Here is a 20,511-nt window from a genome sequence, read left to right as displayed (position 1 = left end):
TAATTCTGTGGCATCAAGAGGCAGTATATTGTAGTTATGTGTTATATATGCATATATATATTTTGTTTTATTTCAATGGCACCCAAGATTTTAGTGTAATGGTATCGTCTTAATTTTTTGTTTATTTCAGTGGCATCCAAGTTAATGTGTAATATCGTGACAATTTTTTGTTTATTTCAGTTGCATCCCGTGGCAGTATCTTATATTTTGTGATAGTTGAGATGAGTATGGTCAATGTGATGTACCAGACAGCTCTCAAACAGTTCTTAGAAATATTTGATGTTTCTATGGCCAAGTCACAGAAGTCACCAATAACAACAAAGAGAATTAATAACATTATTGAATATCTTACTTTTGCTGTGTTTAGTTATTCTGTCAGAGGGTTCTATGAGAACGATAAATTCTTGTTTACAACACTTATGACCTGTAAAATTGAAATGGCTGCAGGAAGAATTCGTGGAGAAGAGTTCCAAACATTCATTAAGGGTAAATATCAAACATGATTCTTCTTTTTATAACTGCAGTAATGAAGGTTATCAAATTCAAGCAAGTGATTATGAAAATACATGTTCAAATTTATTACGTAACATTTTGTTAGTTCACCTTAATATGTATTATGACTGCAATTATGACGGCTCAAAACTTTTCATTGCTACTTTAATTAGATTATAGTGGACTGTTTTTATACCCCCGCTTTAAAAAAGGGGGGGTATACTGTTTTACCTCTGTCTGTCCGTCAGTCCGTCCGTCAGTCCGTCCGTCAGTCCGTCCATCAGTCCGTCCGTCAGTCAGTCCGTCCCATGAAACTTTCGTCACATTTTTCTCAGGAACTACACATCCACCCTTTCTGTAATTTGGTATCAACATTTATATATGTCAGCCATACCGTGTGATGCGTTTTCAGATTCATCACTTGACAACTTCCTGTTTACCGAACACTTGTCTGATTTTACACATTATAGCCAAGTTGAAAATTTTCGTCACATTTTTCTCAGGAACTACAATACAAGGATTTCTGAAATTTGGTTTCAGGATTTATATAAGTCAGCTATACCGTGTGATGCGTTTTCAGATTCATCACTCGACAACTTCCTGTTTACCGAACACTTGTATGATTTTACACATGATAGCCAAGTTGAAAATTTTCGTCACATTTTTCTCAGGAACTACAATACAAGGATTTCTGAAATTTGGTTTCAGGATTTATATAAGTCAGCTATGCCGTGTGATGCGTTTTCAGATTCATCACTCGACAACTTCCTGTTTACCGAACACTTGCATATTTTTACACTATTAATATTATCCACTTGCGGCGGGGGTATCATCAGTGAGCAGTAGCTCGCAGTTTCACTTGTTTCTAGAAGTACATAATTTATTATACTTACACTCCAATGATGGTGTTGATATCAATAATTGAAAAATTGTGATATGTCTTGCAATGTTTTCTGTAATAATTCTATTGACAAGTGTTACACCAAAATATTTTGTTATCAATAGGTGGCGCTGCTTTAGACTTAAATGCTGTAGAACCCAAACCAAGGAAATGGATTACTGACATGACATGGCTCAACTTGGTAGAGCTTAGTAAATTACCACAGTTTTCACAGATTTTATCGCAAGTGGCCAGGAATGATAAGGTAAAATACCATAGTTTTCACAGATTCTATCACAATTTTCTAGGAATGAAACAGAAAATCATACATATTATACCACAAGTACAGGCCTAGAAATGATAGTATTAATTTGCTAGTTTTCCCTTTTAAATATTTGTGAATGACCCTTGATTGATGAACTTAAGTCCAGATTACAATTTTTATACTGGTTATTGTGGCATGATTTTATATTGTAGTTTTAGACAATAAGGCAAGTTCATCCATTCACAGTAAGGCACCATAGAATGACCAGGTCAATTAACTTTTTTCAAAAGTAGATAAGATTGATAGGTAAAATTTAAAAGTGCACTATACACAGCTAAATACGGTAATTACAAATTTTGTCGATAATGCATATTTTGTACATTTAACTTTATGGAATGACTTTGCAGGCATGGAAAGCATGGTTCGATGAAGATGCACCCGAGGAGGCCACCTTACCCGATGGTTACAGTACCACTCTGGATACTTGGCGTAAACTATTACTCCTTAGAAGTTGGTGTCCTGATCGTACCATACCTATGGCAAAGAAATATGTGTCTGAAGCTATGGGATTAAGGGTAGGTAACTCATCAATAAAATATAATGAACTGTTTACTGAAAACCTTTAATATGTGACTATGAAGCACATGTCCTCTTAAATTTATTACAAATTCATGGACAATTAAAAACAATTTTCTAAATATGATTGTTCATATACTTTCCATTCATCAAAAATTTCATTTAAGTTAAATTTAATCAATAACACCAAAAGCACTGTTTTGTCCAGATAGTCCTTTTCTAGAGAGTAAATCATTAGATATGTGTTAAATACCTTGTGATAAAAAGTATATTTAGATAGATATGTATTTTCTGATAGCATATGAATATGCATGATTATGGTATATGCAATTTTATAAATTGCTAGGACATTCTTAAAAGCAGTAATATACAATTTACCAAAGTTTAACTATGAAGAATTTTATGTAATAATGATTTGACATTATGAAGTATAAAATCTTGATAGTTATTTAAAACCTGCAGCATGATTTCTTTAGAAAAAAATTACATTTTTGTGTTTTTATTTTCTTGTTTACAGTTTGCTGAAGGAGTAATCCTGAATATGGATGAAATGTGGGAAGAATCACGTACCAATGTACCTTTAACCTGCTTCTTGTCCATGGGATCTGATCCAACAGAAAACATCATGTTGTTAGCCAAGAGGAAGAACTTCCAATGTGGCGCCATCTCTATGGGTCAAGGACAGGATGTCCACGCCAGAAGATTGTTGAGTTTATCTATGCAGGAAGGTAGATGGGTATTGCTACAGAACTGTCATTTGGGTCTGGATTTTATGGATGAATTACTTGACTTGGTAAGAATTTTTCTCAACACAACTTTATTTGATTATCATGGATTAAAGGAGATGCATGGTACGTAAAGATGAGGTAGAAACCAAATAACACAAACCAACAAATATGACACACTTAAACAATAACATAAACCAACAAATATGACACACTTAAACAACAACACAAACCAACAAATATGACACACTTAAACAATAACACAAACCAACAAATATGACACACTTAAACAATAACACAAACCAACAAATATGACACACTTAAACAACAACACAAACCAACAAATATGACACACTTAAACAATAACACAAACCAACAAAGATTTAAATTTTTATATATTTATACCCCCGCTTTAACCCCGCTTTAAAAAAGGGGGGGTATACTGTTTTACCTCTGTCTGTCAGTCCGTCCGTCCGTCAGTCAGTCCGTCCCATGAAACTTTCGTCACATTTTTCTCAGGAACTACACATCCACCCTTTCTGTAATTTGGTATCAACATTTATATATGTTAGCCATACCGTGTGATGCGTTTTCAGATTCATCACTTGACAACTTCCTGTTTACCGAACACTTGTATGATTTTACACATGATAGCCAAGTTGAAAATTTTCGTCACATTTTTCTCAGCAACTACAATACAAGGATTTCTGAAATTTGGTTTCAGGATTTATACAAGTCAGCTATACCGTGTGATGCGTTTTCAGATTCATCACTCGACAACTTCCTGTTTACCGAACACTTGTATGATTTTACACATGATAGCCAAGTTGAAAATTTTCGTCACATTTTTCTCAGAAACTACAATACAAGGATTTCTGAAATTTGGTTTCAGGATTTATATAAGTCAGCTATACCGTGTGATGCCTTTTCAGATTCATCACTCGACAACTTCCTGTTTACCGAACACTTGCATATTTTTACACTATTAATATTATCCACTTGCGGCGGGGGTATCATCAGTGAGCAGTAGCTCGCAGTTTCACTTGTTTTTTTTTATTTGTGAAATTTATGATCTATGAACTTTTATTTGCTGCAATCTAATTGTTGCACCCTTTTTGCATATGTGCTGCAAAATTACAAAATTTTAAATGAATTCTTCAAAAAAAAAGATAGAGATCAAACTTGTTTGTTTTTTATTCCTACAGGTATTGACATCAGAGAATGTGAACGAGGGATTCCGTCTCTGGTTGACATTAGAGCCTCATCCTAAGTTCCCAATCAACATGTTGCAGACATCTATCAAGTTTACCAATGAACCTCCTCAGGGTGTCAAAGCTGGTCTAAAGAGGACATATGCCATGTTTTCACAGGTAAAATCTATGGAAATGGATCAAGGATGTGTTTTATTGTAATTGTGAGACAAATTTAGATGAAAACCTCTGTATAATGGGTTTTTTGTCGAGCCTGCAACTTTTGTTGCAGAAAGCTCGACATAGGGATAGTGATCCGGCGGCGGCGGTGTTAGCTCACTTCTTAAAAGCTATATATTTTAGAAGGTGGAAGACCTGGATGCTTCATATTTTGTATATAGATGCCTCATGTTACGAAGTTTCCGTCAGTCACATGTACATTGTCCTTGACCTCATTTTCATGGTTCAGTGACCACTTGAAAAAAAAGTTCAGATTTTTTGTAATGTTAAATTCTCTCTTACTGTAAGTAATAGGATAACTATATTTAGTATGTGCGTACCTTGGAAGGTCGTCATGCCCGTCAGACAGTTTTCACTTGACCTTGACCTCATTTCATGGATCAGTGAGCAAGGTTAAGTTTTGGTGGTCAAGTCCATATCTCAGATACTATAAGCAATAGGTCTAGTATATTCGGTGTATGGAAGGACTGTAAGGTGTACATGTCCAACTGGCAGGTGTCATCTGACCTTGACCTCATTTTCATGGTTCAGTGGTTATAGTTAAGTTTTTGTGTTTTGGTCTGTTTTTCTCATACTTTATGCAATTGGTTTACTATATTTGTTGTATGGAATGATTGTAAGGTGTACATGTCTAACGGGCAGATGTCATCTGACCTTGACCTCATTTTCATGGTTCAGTGGTTATAGTTAAGTTTTTGTGTTTAGGTCTGTTTTTCTCATACTTTATGCAATAGGTTTACTATATTTGTTGTATGGTGTACATGTTTAGTAGGCAGATGTCATCTGACCTTGACCTCATTTTCATGGTTCAGTGGTCAAAGTTAAGTTTTTGAGTTTTGGTCTTTTTATCTAATACTATATGTCATAGGTCAACTATATTTGGTGTATGGAAATATTTTATGATCTATATGTCAGTCGTGCAGGTTTTATTTGACCTTGACCTGGTTTTCACGGATCATTACTCAGTGTTAAGTTTTTGTGCTTTGGTCTATTTTCTTAAACTATAAGCAATAGGTCAACTATATTTGTTGTATGGAAGCATTGTTAGATGTACATGTCTGCCTGGCATATATATATATGGTTCAACTGACCTTGACCTCATTTTCATGGTTCATGTTAAGTTTATGTGACGGTCGTAATAAAGCTTTATATTTAGGAGTATCAACATAATATCAATGATTAGTAAAGAAGGCGAGACATTTCAGTGTGTGCACTCTTGTTTTAATTCAACATGGTAAATTTGGTTTAACATTTTGAGCATTACATTTTAAATATTATATTCTAAACATTAAACAAGTGACATTCAATCAAAGTTTGATTATGTTTGCTACGTTGAAACAGGTTGGATTAAAAGATGTATTTTTGTTTGATGTTGTTTGATGGTGCTTGACAATATTTGATGGGTTTTTTTCTGATGAGGGGCAAAAGATACCAGAGGGACTGTCAAACTCATAGATCAAAAATAAGCTGACAAAGCCATGGCTAACAAAGAAAAATACAAACAGACAAATTAATAATAGTACACAAGACACAACATAGAAAACTAAAGACTAAGCAACACAAACCCCACCAAAAAACAAACTGTATGCCAAAACTTATGTAAAAACATGTAATGAAATATCTGTTGCAGTAGAATTTTAATCTTTAACATTCTTGACTCTCTCATTCAAATTGTATTTATTTTTATTTTTCCCAGGAACAATTAGATTATTCTAACTTCCCACAATGGAAGCCAACCTTGTATGGTGTTGCCTTCCTCCATACAACAGTCCAAGAAAGACGTAAGTTTGGACCTATCGGTTGGAATATACCATATGAGTTCAATCAGGGAGATCAAAATGCAACTGTTCAGTTTGTACAAAACCACCTGGATGATATGGACCCCAAAAAGGTTTGTCCAATTTACATTTTTTGAATAATTTAGAATGGTCAGAGTTTTTGTTACCAAATTAAGATTTATTTTGTTTTGAAAGTTATAATCTGACATATTAGTTTTGTATCTTTTAGACTCTGTCTTTCAGTTTGGTATCTTTTAAAAATCTTATTTTTAAGTTCAATATCTTTATGATCAGACTTTTAACAACAGAAATAGCATGTGTATTTCTTATTTCTCACCTATTCATTTTTATTATCATTATTCTTTCTCAAACTTATATTTTGTTAAATTTTAGTTGATATACTTGTTTTGAGATTGATATAATCTAAATTAGATTGTCTATTTTATTTATTATTTATTCCTTTTTCCAAAGACTACTCAAGAGTATACTGGGTATTTTAGACCAAGGGTAAAGTTACATGATGTCAATGAATAAATCACATTTAAATGACTATTCAACTGTTGTTTCATTAAATCAAATATGTTTCACTCTGATTGTTACTATCTTCAATCTTCAATATGTTGTACTATATATAAAATATTTCACGGTATATTAAAATAAAATGATAAAATTAAGTCATTTCCAAATGTTCACCAGTTTCTGTGGGTACTCAATTTTATTGTTGTGACAAATTCTACATTCAAGCTTATTATATATGAAATTTTCATTTTGTTGTAAACTTATAAACTCATGGTTCAATGTTACCAACGAAATCCATGTTAAATCACAAATAATAATGAATTTACAGTATATCTAAATAAATGTTTCTGTATTCACATGGTTTCAAACTAGGATTTAGATGATTAAAAATAAAGGTTACCACCTCTTACTGAAGGGGGCATATATTTAATGGTATCAAAGTCCTATTGTAGGTTGATTTAATATGATTAAAATGGTAGTCAATTTGCAAACCAGAAATTTATTTTTTTGCATTATTATTTTGTAAATTGTTATAAACATATGAATCAGCCGTATACCTCAATTATTATAATACACAGCTTACATGTACATGTTGTATTTTGCTATATATATATATATATATATATGTATTCAAAAATTCCATATGGATATCGGGTCAAATATGTTTGTGTTTGGAGTAATATTTTATTATTTTCAGAAAATTATATTTAACTCTAAGATCTTACTGTAACGTATAACAAAACAAATTAAATTACAACTTTTTTTCTTCAGAAATCCTAAAAGTTCTAATAATTCATAAAATTTGTTTGTAGGGTGTGTCTTGGCAGACAATTAGGTATATGATTGGTGAAGTACAATATGGAGGGCGTGTCACAGATGACTATGATAAACGTCTGCTCAACACATACTGTAAAGTCTGGTTTGGAGAAAACATGTTTGCAGATTCATTCCAGTTTTACACAGGTAAAGTGATAGTATTTTTATAAATATTTTATACTGATTTTACTGTTTTTAATAGGTTTTTGACCGAAATCAGAATATTAGTTTGGGGCTGAACAGAAGAATGGCAGAAGGTTCAAAGTGATTCCTTGCTATATTTTATGAACTGTTCAACAAATGAATTTTAATTTTGATATGTAACTACTGATCATTGACAATTTTCACTGCTTTTCTTCAAGAGTTATGGACCTTGCATGATAGGAAAATGAGACTTATTGTTATTTCAATGCAATTTTTGATTGGGAAATGTCACTTTATGTAATTTCCTTTACCTTCACAATAGAAAATAAATGCTGTCAATATTACAGCTGATTTCTTGTTTACCCTTGAAAATATATAATAAGTTACACCCTATATTATTTGTTGAGATAATCCGTTACAGTTGCATATTATGTTGAACTCTACATTTGCACTTTATGTAAATACCTTTAAAAGTTAAAATGTAATAAACAAATTAACTTTCAGTTTGTATTTGGGAGTAAGGTTCATATATAAGCTAGTGACAGAACTATGAGTGGTTCAAATTTTATTTTAGGAGCAAATGATTTCTAATTCATTTTTCATTTGATTTTAAGGTTACAAAATACCAAAGTGTAAGACCATTGAAGAATACAGAACCAGTATTGAAGCGTTGCCTCTACAGGATACACCAGAGTGTTTTGGTCTTCATTCAAATGCTGATATAACGTAAGTTATAATTCTGTGTGACCAGAGGCGGATATAGAGCGTTTTCTTGGAAAAATTTGATTGATTATATAGGGAATCACTGAAGTGTGACTGGAGCGGCCTTAGGCAGTCATAGGGCTCCCACTTATGAAATTCGCCACTGGTGACATATTATATTTCAAGTCATCATTTAAAAGTGTTTTCTTACTTAATTTATTCAAGACTGAAATTTTAAAAGAAATTATGTAAGTCATAATGATGACATAATTCATTCTTTTTATTGAAGGCCTTTTTAATTGTTTGATATGTCATTTAAAAATGCTTATACTTGATTTTAAATATGAAATTTCGCAAAAGTATTCAATAAGTTAACCTAACAGGGACGAATATTTTTCACACATTTAGAATTTTAATTTGGACAAAAGAATTGACCCCAACATTTACTCTCTTGGTGGCTATCTTGTGAACAAAATCTTAATACAAATTGTTGGTCAGCAATTTATAAAAATTCGTTCAAACACTTATTGATTCTTAATATTTTAACATCATTTTGAATTAACATTGTAGTTACCAGACGAACACTGCAAATGAAATGTTGGTTACAATTGTAAACATTCAACCTAAGGATTCTGGCGGCGGAGGTGGTGAGACCAGAGAAATGATAGTATACAGGCTAGCTGATGATATGTTGGATAAACTACCAGAGGATTATATACCATATGAGGTAAAATATAAACTATGTCTCTTGTCAATTCACCTTTTTAGTATCTAAAGGACTATGGGTAATCTCATTATAACAACAAAAATGTGAGGCAAAATTTTCATTGAAGCCGTGATTTTACGGCCCCGCACAAGACCGGATAAGTTTCTAGGCAGTAATATTACAGACCCCCAATGACAAGGGTTAAGAACAAAAAGGCTTCATATGAAGACTACTTGGCTGTGATGGGCCCTAATACAATGAGTCAATACTACTTCCTGTTTATTCATACACAGATTTACCTGTTATAACCATGCACATGCATGCCTTCTTGTTGCTTTAGATGTTTTAAATGTAAAAACAGAGAACAAGTAGTAAGTAAGATAAGCTAGTTTTATAAGTATACTAACTTAAAAATATATTTTGTAGGTGAAAGACAGACTAAGAAAGATGGGAATTCTTCAGCCTATGAACATCTTCCTCCGCCAGGAGATAGACAGAATGCAGAAGGTCATATCTCTTGTTCGTACTACACTCAAAGACCTTAAACTTGCCATTGATGGAACAATAATCATGAGTGAAGACCTTCGTGATGCTTTAGACAATATGTTTGATGCTCGTGTCCCATCTAAATGGAAGAAGATTTCCTGGGAGTCTGCAACACTTGGTTTCTGGTTCACTGATTTATTAGATAGAAATCAACAATTCCACACCTGGGTGTTTGAAGGAAGACCTCACTCTTTCTGGATGACTGGATTCTTCAATCCACAGGTATTGTAACTTTTACCAGATTTATTAAATCAGAATAGAGGGGGGGGGGGGGGGGGGGGTAAGAGGGGTCATGGTCCTGAAAACCTGAGGTTCTGAATTTAAATAAATTTAAATCCCAACATCCCAATATTTGAAAAAAGAATTTCTGGATCCTGAAATGGACAATCCTGAAATATTGAGCTTAAAAACACCCGATCCCGGAGTCCCGATAAAGGTCCTATCCCCCCTCAGAATAGTATACCACATAGATTCCATTTGTACTAGATCATATTACATTCTTCTATTTATATGTTTAATCTTCACTCCAATGTCATTCTTTGGGGGGTAAATCTATCTGGAATCATATTCTTACCATGGGCGATGTTACTGTAAATTCAGAAATTGATGCTAGCATTTATTATTGGGATTTTGCCTAATTATACTAAAATGTAATTTTAATTTTTGCAATATTCAGAAAAATCCTGTTTGATTTATATATAAAAAATCAAAATGCGAGTTTTAACTATTATAAGTTATAACCCTGTTGCATTTTATGCAATAATATAAACATTGCAATAATTTCTGAATTTACGATACTTTCAATAAAACACCTTGAAATTGAAGATCAGACATGAATAACTTACTTGGTATTATATTTGTTTCCTGGTTATTAATATTTAAGGAATATCTCCCACACACTAGTCATGTTCTGCTGAATGTTGGTTTAAACTCCTGTCCATGATTTTTAAGAATGGGGATTTGGTATTCTCTTCATTTTTAGCTCACCTGGCCCGAAGGGCCAAGTGAGCTTTTTCCATCACTTGGCGTCCGTCGTCGTCGTCCGTCGTCGTTAACTTTTACAAAAATCTTCTCCTCTGAAACTACTGGGCCAAATTAAACCAAACTTGGCCACAATCATCATTGGGGTATCTAGTTTAAAAAATGTGTGGCGTGACCCCGCCAACCAACCAAGATGGCCGCCATGGCTAAAAATAGAACATAGGGGTAAAATGCAGTTTTTGGCTTATAACTCAAAAACCAAAGCATTTAGAGCAAATCTGACGGGGTAAAATTGTTTATCAGGTCAAGATCTATCTGCCCTCAAATTTTCAGATGAATCCGACAACCCGTTATTGGGTTGCTGCCCCTGAACTGGTAATTTTATGGAATTTTTGCTGTTTTTGGCTATTATCTTGAATATTATTATAGATAGAGATAAACTGTAAACAGCAATAATGTTCAGCAAAGTAAGATTTACAAATAAGTCCACATGACCAAAACGGTCAGTTGACCCCTTTAGGAGTTATTGACCTTTATAGTCAATTTTTAACCATTTTTCGTAAATCTTAGTAATCTTTTACAAAAATCTTCTCCTCTGAAACTACTGGGCCAAATTAATCCAAACTTGGCCACAATCATCTTTGGGATATCTAGTTTAAAAAATGTGTGGCGTGACCCGGCCAACCAACCAAGATGGCCGCCATGGCTAAAAATAGAACATAGGGGTAAAATGCAGTTTTTGGCTTATAACTCAAAAACCAAAGCATTTAGAGCAAATCTGACATGCGGTAAAAGTGTTTATCAGGTCAAGATCTACCTGTCCTGAAATTTCAGATGAATCGGACAACCTGTTGTTGGGTTGCTGCCCCTGAATAGGTAATTTTAAGGAAATTTTGCTGTTTTTGGTTATTATCTTGAATATTATTATAGATAGAGATAAACGGTAAACAGCAATAATGTTCAGCAAAGTAAGATTTACAAATAAGTCAGCATGACCAAAATGGTCAGTTGACCCCTGAAGGAGTTATTGCCCTTTTTAGTCAATTTTTAACCATTTTGTGGTAAATCTTAGTAATCTTTTACAAAAATCTTCTTCTCTGAAACTACTGGGCCAAATTAAACTAAGCTTTGCCACAATCATCATTGGGGTAATTTGTTTTAAAAATGTGTGGCGTGACCTGGCCAATCAACCAAAAAGTGCTACGGCTAATAATAGAACATAGGGGTAAAATGCAGTTTTTGGCTTATAACTCAAAAACCGAAGCATTAAGAGAAAATCTGACAGGGTTTAATTGTTTATCAGGTCAAGATCTATCTGCCCTGATGTTTTCACATGGATGGGACAACCCGTTGTTAGGTTACTGTCCTGAATTGGTAATTTTAAGGAAATTTTGCCGTTTTTTGTCATTATCTTGAATATTATTATAGATAGAGATAAACTGTATACAGCAATAACGTTCAGCAAAATAAGATCTACAAATAAGTTTACATGACCAAAATAGTCAATTGACCCCTTAAGGAGTTATTGCCCTTTATAGCTAATTTTTAACATTTGTCATAAATTTTTGTAAATTTGTAGAAAATATTTTCCACTGTAATTACTGGGTCAAGTTCATTATAGACAGAGATATTTGTAGCAACAAGAATGTTCAGTAAAGTAAGATCTACAAACACATCACTATCACCAAAACACAATTATGTCATGAATTTATCCGTGTCCATTATTTAATATGCACAAGACCAAGGTGAGCGACACAGGCTCTTTAGAGCCTCTAGTTTTTTTTATTTCATAATAGATGAAGGTCCATAGAAGAAGTACATGTCTTTTTCAAAACCAGTAAAAGTTTTTTTTCAACAACCCAACAAAGCAGAAATTTAAATTTTGAGAAATGATGTATATATTTCCCAATAATAGAATAGAAAATGTGGATATTTTAGTTTCAATTATCAATATTTGTAGGGTTTCTTAACTGCCATGAGACAGGAAATAACCAGAGCACACAAGGGTTGGGCCTTGGATAATGTCATTCTAGACAATGAAGTTACAAGAATGATGAGGGAAGATCTACATGGACCACCTAATGAAGGTCAGTACAGACGCAATTATTACACTGTCATCTTGTCCTCAAAAACTGGTACCCATTGCTCCATAGCTGTAGTGCTTATTATAACAGGAAACAAGTTTTCCCAGAATTGAGTAAAACTTAGATTTTTAATAAGGCTTTAAATATATAAGATTAAAAGTTTTGAAGTTACATCATCCACCAATGGCAATGTTTATTTCATTTTAAAGTTTTAGAATTTCATTTCTACATCCAAATGAAGAAGTAACGACTATACTATAATTTAGATATAATAATTTTATTATCCATGAGATGGCTTATATTTTCAAAAATATTGCTTGCATTTATATATATAATAGTCCATTTGCCAATTACCAATTTGATTCTGTAATTTCACACTTTTTAAACAAATTACTTCCCTTTGTCAATCGTAGACTGGTTCCATACCGGACATAATTGGCTTTTGCCAATGCAAAGAATGATGAATTGAAAGTGATGTATTGGCGGTTTAACTCATTTTTCATAAAAAAAATTCTGATGTCAAAAGTATTTAGCTTAACAACAAATTAATGTAATTAAAAGATTTGAAAACCTTAAAGATTAATCACATTACCCACAGGTAAATTTGCTCTTTCTGCTAGCTCGCCATTATAAATGAAAATTAATGTCCCTCATAAGAGAGACAACTGAAAGATGGATCTCTCATTACAGGGTCAATTACGGGAGTTTGGCAAATAGCCTATTGTGACGTTTTAACAACAGTATGATATGGGTTTTATGTTAATGTAATTTTGTAAGCAAAATTTATTTTATCCTGCAAAAAAAGTAACAAGTAGCCAAGGCTCCGTGTTGAAGACCGTACCTTGACCTATAATGGTTTACTTTTATAAATTGTGACTTGGATGGAGAGTTGTCTCATTGGCACTGATACCACATCTTCCTATATCTATTTTTTTATGTATTTTTATTTTACAGGTGTATACATCTATGGACTGTATCTGGATGGTGCAGGATGGGATAAGAGAAACTGTAAACTAATTGAACCTACACCTAAAGTTCTATATACAGCTGTACCAGTGGCCCATGTGTTTGCCACAAACCAGGAGAGAACAGGCAAAGTAGCCAATATGTATGAATGTCCCGTGTACAAGAAACCCAGACGTACTGATTTAACTTATATATTCCCACTGTTCCTGAAGACAACTAAACCACCAGATCATTGGACTCTACGTGGAGTAGGTCTTCTCTGTGATACAAAATAAACTGATTCCTTCCAAAAAAATGTGATTTTTTTTTTTTTTACTTTTTACTTTTCAAAAGGAACTATTTACACTAACATTCTTTTTTGTTTATGTCTGTTTCTTTTACATTTGTTTTGTGTGAGAAATAATAAGCTTGATGAATTTGTAACATTTCCTGTTTATATATATTGATAAATTTATATATATTTTTTCCCGAAGTATGACATTTTAATTTTCTTCATCCAAGTTTATTTCATAAGTCTGCAAGCAAGCTTGGCAATAATTGATTTAAGAAATTGTCAAATTCACACAAGTTTAAAACTTCATCTGATTCAACTATGATAAAAAGAAATAAACAAAAGATACATTTTCAACATCTTCCTTTTATACTAATTTACTATACCTGTTTTTATTGTTAAATTTTAATGTTTAATTTTTGAAAATAAATGATATAATACAATCATTATTTTATGCATATTTTACATTTTGTATATTAAATTAGCTGGTGAAATATTCCGTCAAATCTGAATTTCAACTATCCAATGATAATCCTATGTATATACTAAGATGTGGTGCAAATTTAATCTAGACAAAATCCGTCCTTCGTAAAAAAAATTGATTGCTATTTAAACAAATCAGTATTTATTGTGTGTGTTCTATTGTTATTTATTTATATTGTGTGATAATTATTATATTTTGGAAATTATATATTTAATATTCAAAGAATTTATACTATTATTTTTTATTGTTTTCACTTTATCTATTGTTGTTCTAACATTGTTTGGAGTACAGAGTATTTATTATTTCTTTGTTTGAAAACAATAAAATGTTCTGCATACAATTATTATTTTTATTTCTTCTTTTTTTCAAGTTTTGATGCATATGTTTCTAGTCAAGTTTAGAAAAGATTGCATTTCAATTTTACTCAATATTAAAAGAACAGATTTGCAAAACAGACAATCTTTCTGAACATATAATATGGACGGTAAGCATCTAACAATCAATCAATAGACTGTTTTGACCTCATCAAATGCTGAAACTTCAAGTGTACCAGACTGTGTGTAGTGGCCAGATCATTGGGATGTAGTAATATTTTGGTTATTTAATGAGGCTGATCTACTGACTGTGCCAGGGACTCGTTTTCATTGATCCATGTTCAGGTTCATCTTTAGATCTTTTGGGATTTACTAAAGCTAGTCTTAAAATATTAGCTGGATCTTGACCTATATTTTTTATTGTTGATTGATTTACATAAAATGAAACAGTACTTTACAGACATTTCTATTTTCATGTCAAAACAAAACACAATAATGGAGTTTTCATAAATTTTAAAAAGAGGAACCAAACACTCTGATACAATTGGTACCAATAAATGACTCATGACAACTGGGTTTCAGCCTAGAGCTTAAAAACCCGTTTAGTATTTGGGAAATACCTTTAATGAGGATGACAATATAGATAAAGAGAAAACTGGGATTAAATAGCTAAAACAAATCTACATTAATTCAGCAGTAAAACAAGAATGTGTCCAAAGTACACGAATGCCCCACTCGCACTATCCTTTTCCATGTTCCATGGACCGTGAAATTGGGTAATAATCTAATTTGGTATTAAAATTAGAAAGATTATACTATAGGGAACATGTGTACTAAGTTTCAAGTTGATTAGACTTCAATTTGATCAAAAACTACCTTGACCAAAAACTTCAACCTGAAACTCCCACTTTCATTTTCTATGTTTAGTGGACCGTGAAATTGGGGTCAAAAGTCTAATTTGGCTTCAAAATTAAAAAGATTATATCATAAGCAACAGGTTTACTAAGTTTCAAGTTGATTGGACTTCAGCTTCACCAAAAACTACCTTGACCAAAAACTTTAACCTGAAACTCCCACTTTCATTTTCTATGTTCAGTGGACCGTGAAATTGGGGTCAAAAGTCTAATTTGGCTTTCAAATTAGAAAGATCATATCATAAGCAACAAGTCTACTAAGTTTCAAATTGATTGGACTTCAGCTTCATCAAAAACTACCTTGACCAAAAACTTTAACCTGAATGGACGGACACACAGACGGACGCACAGACCAGAAAAAATAATGCCCCTCTACTATCGTAGGTGGGGCATAAAAAAACCACTTAAATATCATAAGAAAAAAAACATTAAAAAAATTTAAAAACAACCAGTTATAAATTGCATGAGGTACTTTCATCAGGAACACTCAAAGCCAAGGAAATATCAGAACTGAAAGAGCTATATGAACAATAAAGACCCTTCAAACGTCATTAAAGGTCAATTTTTCCATAGTTTCTTTGAAATTTCAAAATGTATAGTTCAATGAACAACTTAAGCCACGTTTTTACTGGTGACCTGGACATTGTCAATAATGCTTCTCTGCAAAATATGAGTATCCATCAATTCGAAACACAAATTCAAAATAATGGTTGATTTAGCTTAGGATTATGCCAAACAATAAGTTAAACACCAGGAAGAATGCATAGATACTCATTCCTAATGGACTAAGGCAGTGAGGTCTTTAATACAAATCAAAACTAAAAAACAATGAATGGATCTATGAATTCACATACATTACAACATCTACTTTAAAGACCATAATGTTGCAAAAGATCTGTTACACTTTCCATGACAAATATTTTGTTGTCCCCATTGATAAAGTCCTAAACAACGTCGTGTGTGTGTTACATAAACTGCATGATAAATGAATTAGGTATTGGCAATTCATTTGGAGACTCAACACGATACATCCTGAATAATCACAAGTCTGTTCTATGTTCCTTTTTGGAATTTCATCCAAAGAGGAATAACTGGATCTACCTTCATTGTCCTTAAAGACAACGATGTTGCTGGTTCTTAAGAGTGATTAGCAAAACCGCTTACTAAAGTATCAATCCCAATTTTACCAGTAATCGAAACAAGGCTTCGAAGATTCAGAAACTACCTATTTGATGTGATTCAGATGTGGATATTAAATATTTCAAAGATCAGTTAGAGTAGATACAATCTAAGACTCTTTTACCTTGCAATGGTATTTAATCATTTGACCTTTCAACATTTTACCTGGGACTAGAGTCCCAGATTTTACACAAGAATTCCTCTTTTAAAACTAAGAGACAAATTGAAACAAGCTGATCCTGCTTTTTTTCATAAAAAAAATAATGGCCAACGTTGTTACAAGGGTCTAAATCGTTCTCTGAAACTGACATAATCAAGATGCTTGATTTCTTGATTAACATCTGTTATGTTCAGGTGACTTTTTTTATCACCGGGTTTGTATTTACATGAAACTGGTTGGGGTTCGTTTCATTTGCCCAAAGCGCTCTTTTGGTTTTCCTTTTATCGGGAACATTCAGAATGTTTAAAGCCAAGGATATCTAAGAATCGAAACAGCTGAAGAGCTATGTGATAATTAAGAACCAAACAAGAATGTGTCCAAAGTACACGGATGCCTAGACTTGCTACAATTCCCTTTCTAATATTTCTCTCTTACTAATTTATATGTTTACTGATAAGTGCCAGCCTACTGATTGCCCTTGGAGAAAGGCCTTCCTCCTGCAGATGTCAGTATAATTGTAATCTCCTAGTTATAGCAGTAAAATTATTAAAGGGGCAAAATTGAAAAAATAATAATAATTAGGAAGGGACATGTAGCAAGTCTAACGGATGCCCCACTCGCACTATCATTTTTCATGTTCAATGGACCATGAAATTGGGTAAAAAATCTAATTTGGCATTAAAATTATAAAGATCATATCATATGGAACATGTGTACTAAGTTTCAAGTTGATTGGACTTCAACTTCATCAAAAACTACCTTGACCAAAAACTTTAATCTGAAACTCCCACTTTCATTTATTATGTTCAGTGGACCGTAAAATTGGGGTCAAAAGACTAATTTGGCTTTAAAATTAAAAGATCATATAATAAGCAACAAGTGTAGTAAGTTTCAAGTTGATTGGACTTAGCTTCATCAAAAACTACCTTCACCAAAAACTTTAACCTGAAACTCCCACTTTCATTTTATATGTTCAGTGGACCGTGAAATTGGGGTCAAAAGTCTAATTTGGCTTTAAAATTAGAAAGATCATATCATAAGCAACAAGTGTAATAAGTTTTCAAGTTGATTGGATTTCAGCTTCATCAAAAACTACCTTGACCAAAAACTTTAACCTGAACGGACGGACGCACAGACGAACGGAGCCACAGACCAGAAAATATAATGCCTCTCTACTATCGTAGGTGGGCATAAAAATAGCTGTATTGACCTATGTTGAACATTGCTTGAATAAGTTGAAATCTTGTTTTTTCTATAATTTGAAAATTAAAAAGAGTCACTTTCCGAGTAGTCAGATAAAAATATTTGAATCATGTCAGTTCCCAAGTACTGACTACTCACTTGATGATACTATAGGGGACTGATAGTTCATCAGTAAAGATATTGGCCCAGTGCTTTAAAGAAAAACAACAGTAGTATACCTCTGTTCAAAAGTCATAAATCGATTTAGAGAAAAAGAATTCGGGTTACAAACTATAACCGAAGGAAACTCATGAACTATACCCCTCATGTATCTTTCGTCCCTCCCCTATAAAGAGAAAACAACGAAACAACAGAAACTTGAAGTGCAACAAAAAACAAACGACAATGCAACATACACAGAAATCACTATTAGATAACAACTGCCATATTCCTGATTAGGTACAGCACATTTAAAGAAAAAATGGTGGGTTGGACCTGGTGATGTGGCTAGTCAACAAACCTTGCGCTTTATGGCAATGTTAACTATCGCTAACATGACAACATTGCATGACAGGAATACAGTACAAATTAATCTAAGAGCATTCAGGACAGAGAAATATAGATATAATAGAACATTTCGACATGTTAACCACATAATGACAACGAATACCTAAGATAATTTTAGGACAGTGCACCACAACAGCATTATAGAATAACGAACTGAGCGTCACATAAATGTATAAACGCCACAAAAAAAATGGAAATAAATCGAGATTAGGTTTGTTATTATGTTATTTGATGTGTTTTGAAATACTAAGGCTTTTCTACCTCAGGCATAGATTACCTTAGCTGTATTTGGCAATACTTTTTTTTTTTTCTTTTTTTTTTTTTTAACTTTTTTGGATTCGAGCGTCACTGATGAGTCTTTTGTAGACGAAACGCACATCTGGCGTATATATAAAATTTAATCCTGGTATCTATGATGAGTTTATTTACAACCACTGGGTCGATGCCACTGCTGGTGGAGATTTATTTCCCCGAGGGTATCACAAGCCCAGTAGTCAGCACTTTTTGTGCTGACATAAATTATCAGTGATATTGACTAATTGTTATATTTATACATTAACTGTTTACAAAATTTGAATTTTTTGAAATACTAAGGCTTTTCTACCTCAGACTTAGATTACTGTAGCTGTATTTGGCAACACTTTTTTGAATTTTGTAAAAAAAATTCTGTATAAGTATAGTTGCTTTAAACTAAAATTATATAAATAAATTTGGTGAATCTGATTAAATTTCTCTACAAACACGTTTTGCAGGATCTCAATATTGATGACTTAAAGTCTAAACCTCCTGATTGCACTTGTGCTAGTTCCCAATTCACATATAATCCGGCTGACCGCGTTATTACCGGTGACCTCGACATTGTCAATAACACTTTCCTGCGAACTGTTTTATCCAAAGGTCCGAAATATTGTGAGCCTAAATCCATCAATTGGAAATACAACTTCAAAATATTGATGGATTCAGTCGAGGATTATGCCAGGCAATGGGCTAGCGCGAGAGGGAAAACGTTGATACTCTTTCCGAATGGATTAAGGCTGTGAGATCGTTGATACAAATCAGAATTAAGAATTCAATGCCCATGCTACGTCAGTACACCTTATCGTTAATCCCGACTGACCCGGCCGCTTGAACTTTTGACGCAACAAACAATCACTTTTCCATTGTGGCGTCAGATATTTTGTTTTATGATGTCAAAATTTTACGGGAACCTGTGTGATATCCAGTAATGGCGGACAAATAGCGATAAGGTGTATCTTTAAAGACCCAAATGTTGCAAATATATTATTGTCCTCGCAGATAAAGCCCCAAGCAACATCGTTTTTGTGTGTAAAACTCATTACATAAACTGCTTGATATCATATGATATAGAATTAGGTATTGCCAATTCACTTTGAAACTCAACATATACCCTCACGACAGTTACCAAAAAGGAAATCCTGGATAATCATAGGTCTTTTCTATGAGGGTCTTCTATGTTCCTTTGGAATTCAACCAAAGATGAAGAACTGGTTCTTCCATCACTGTAGTGGATACCTTACTACATACGTGTCCTTACAAACAACGATATATTGCTAGGTCTTCCAAGTGCTCCACGAAACCTCTTTCTAAATTATTAACATCTATTTTATCAGCAATCAAAGCTGGGCCTCAAAGTTAATGTGAATCTGTCTGTTCCAAAGATCTTTTAGAGTACATACAATCTAACTCTCTTTCATCTTGCAATAGTATTAAAACATTTGACTTTTCTACACTTTATACAAGTATTCCACATTCCAAACTAAAAGACAAGTTGAAAGAGTTGGTATTGCTTTGTTTCATCAAAAAGAATGG

At 33.0% G+C, this 20,511-nt stretch overlaps 1 protein-coding gene across 1 annotated transcript in view; it reads left to right on the top strand.

Moving 5' to 3' along the window:
* The window catches only part of LOC139491270 (dynein axonemal heavy chain 5-like), an 81,958-nt gene extending 67,253 nt beyond the window's left edge, over positions 1-14,705 (top strand). The window contains exons 63-74 of the mRNA XM_071278812.1: positions 181-486; positions 1,498-1,637; positions 2,045-2,212; positions 2,731-3,006; positions 4,144-4,308; positions 6,065-6,259; positions 7,478-7,628; positions 8,240-8,351; positions 8,898-9,054; positions 9,460-9,801; positions 12,521-12,647; positions 13,599-14,705. Coding sequence (XP_071134913.1) covers positions 181-486; positions 1,498-1,637; positions 2,045-2,212; positions 2,731-3,006; positions 4,144-4,308; positions 6,065-6,259; positions 7,478-7,628; positions 8,240-8,351; positions 8,898-9,054; positions 9,460-9,801; positions 12,521-12,647; positions 13,599-13,885 — 2,426 coding nt within the window. The 3' untranslated portion in view covers positions 13,886-14,705. The remainder of the gene's footprint in view (positions 1-180; positions 487-1,497; positions 1,638-2,044; positions 2,213-2,730; positions 3,007-4,143; positions 4,309-6,064; positions 6,260-7,477; positions 7,629-8,239; positions 8,352-8,897; positions 9,055-9,459; positions 9,802-12,520; positions 12,648-13,598) is intronic.
* Positions 14,706-20,511: the final 5,806 nt, after the last annotated feature.

Source organism: Mytilus edulis, chromosome 10 (assembly GCF_963676685.1).
Source record: "Mytilus edulis chromosome 10, xbMytEdul2.2, whole genome shotgun sequence".
Taxonomy (NCBI): domain Eukaryota; kingdom Metazoa; phylum Mollusca; class Bivalvia; order Mytilida; family Mytilidae; genus Mytilus; species Mytilus edulis.
Note: the sequence above shows the minus strand (reverse complement) of the source record. Positions and strands in the feature narration are given on the sequence as shown.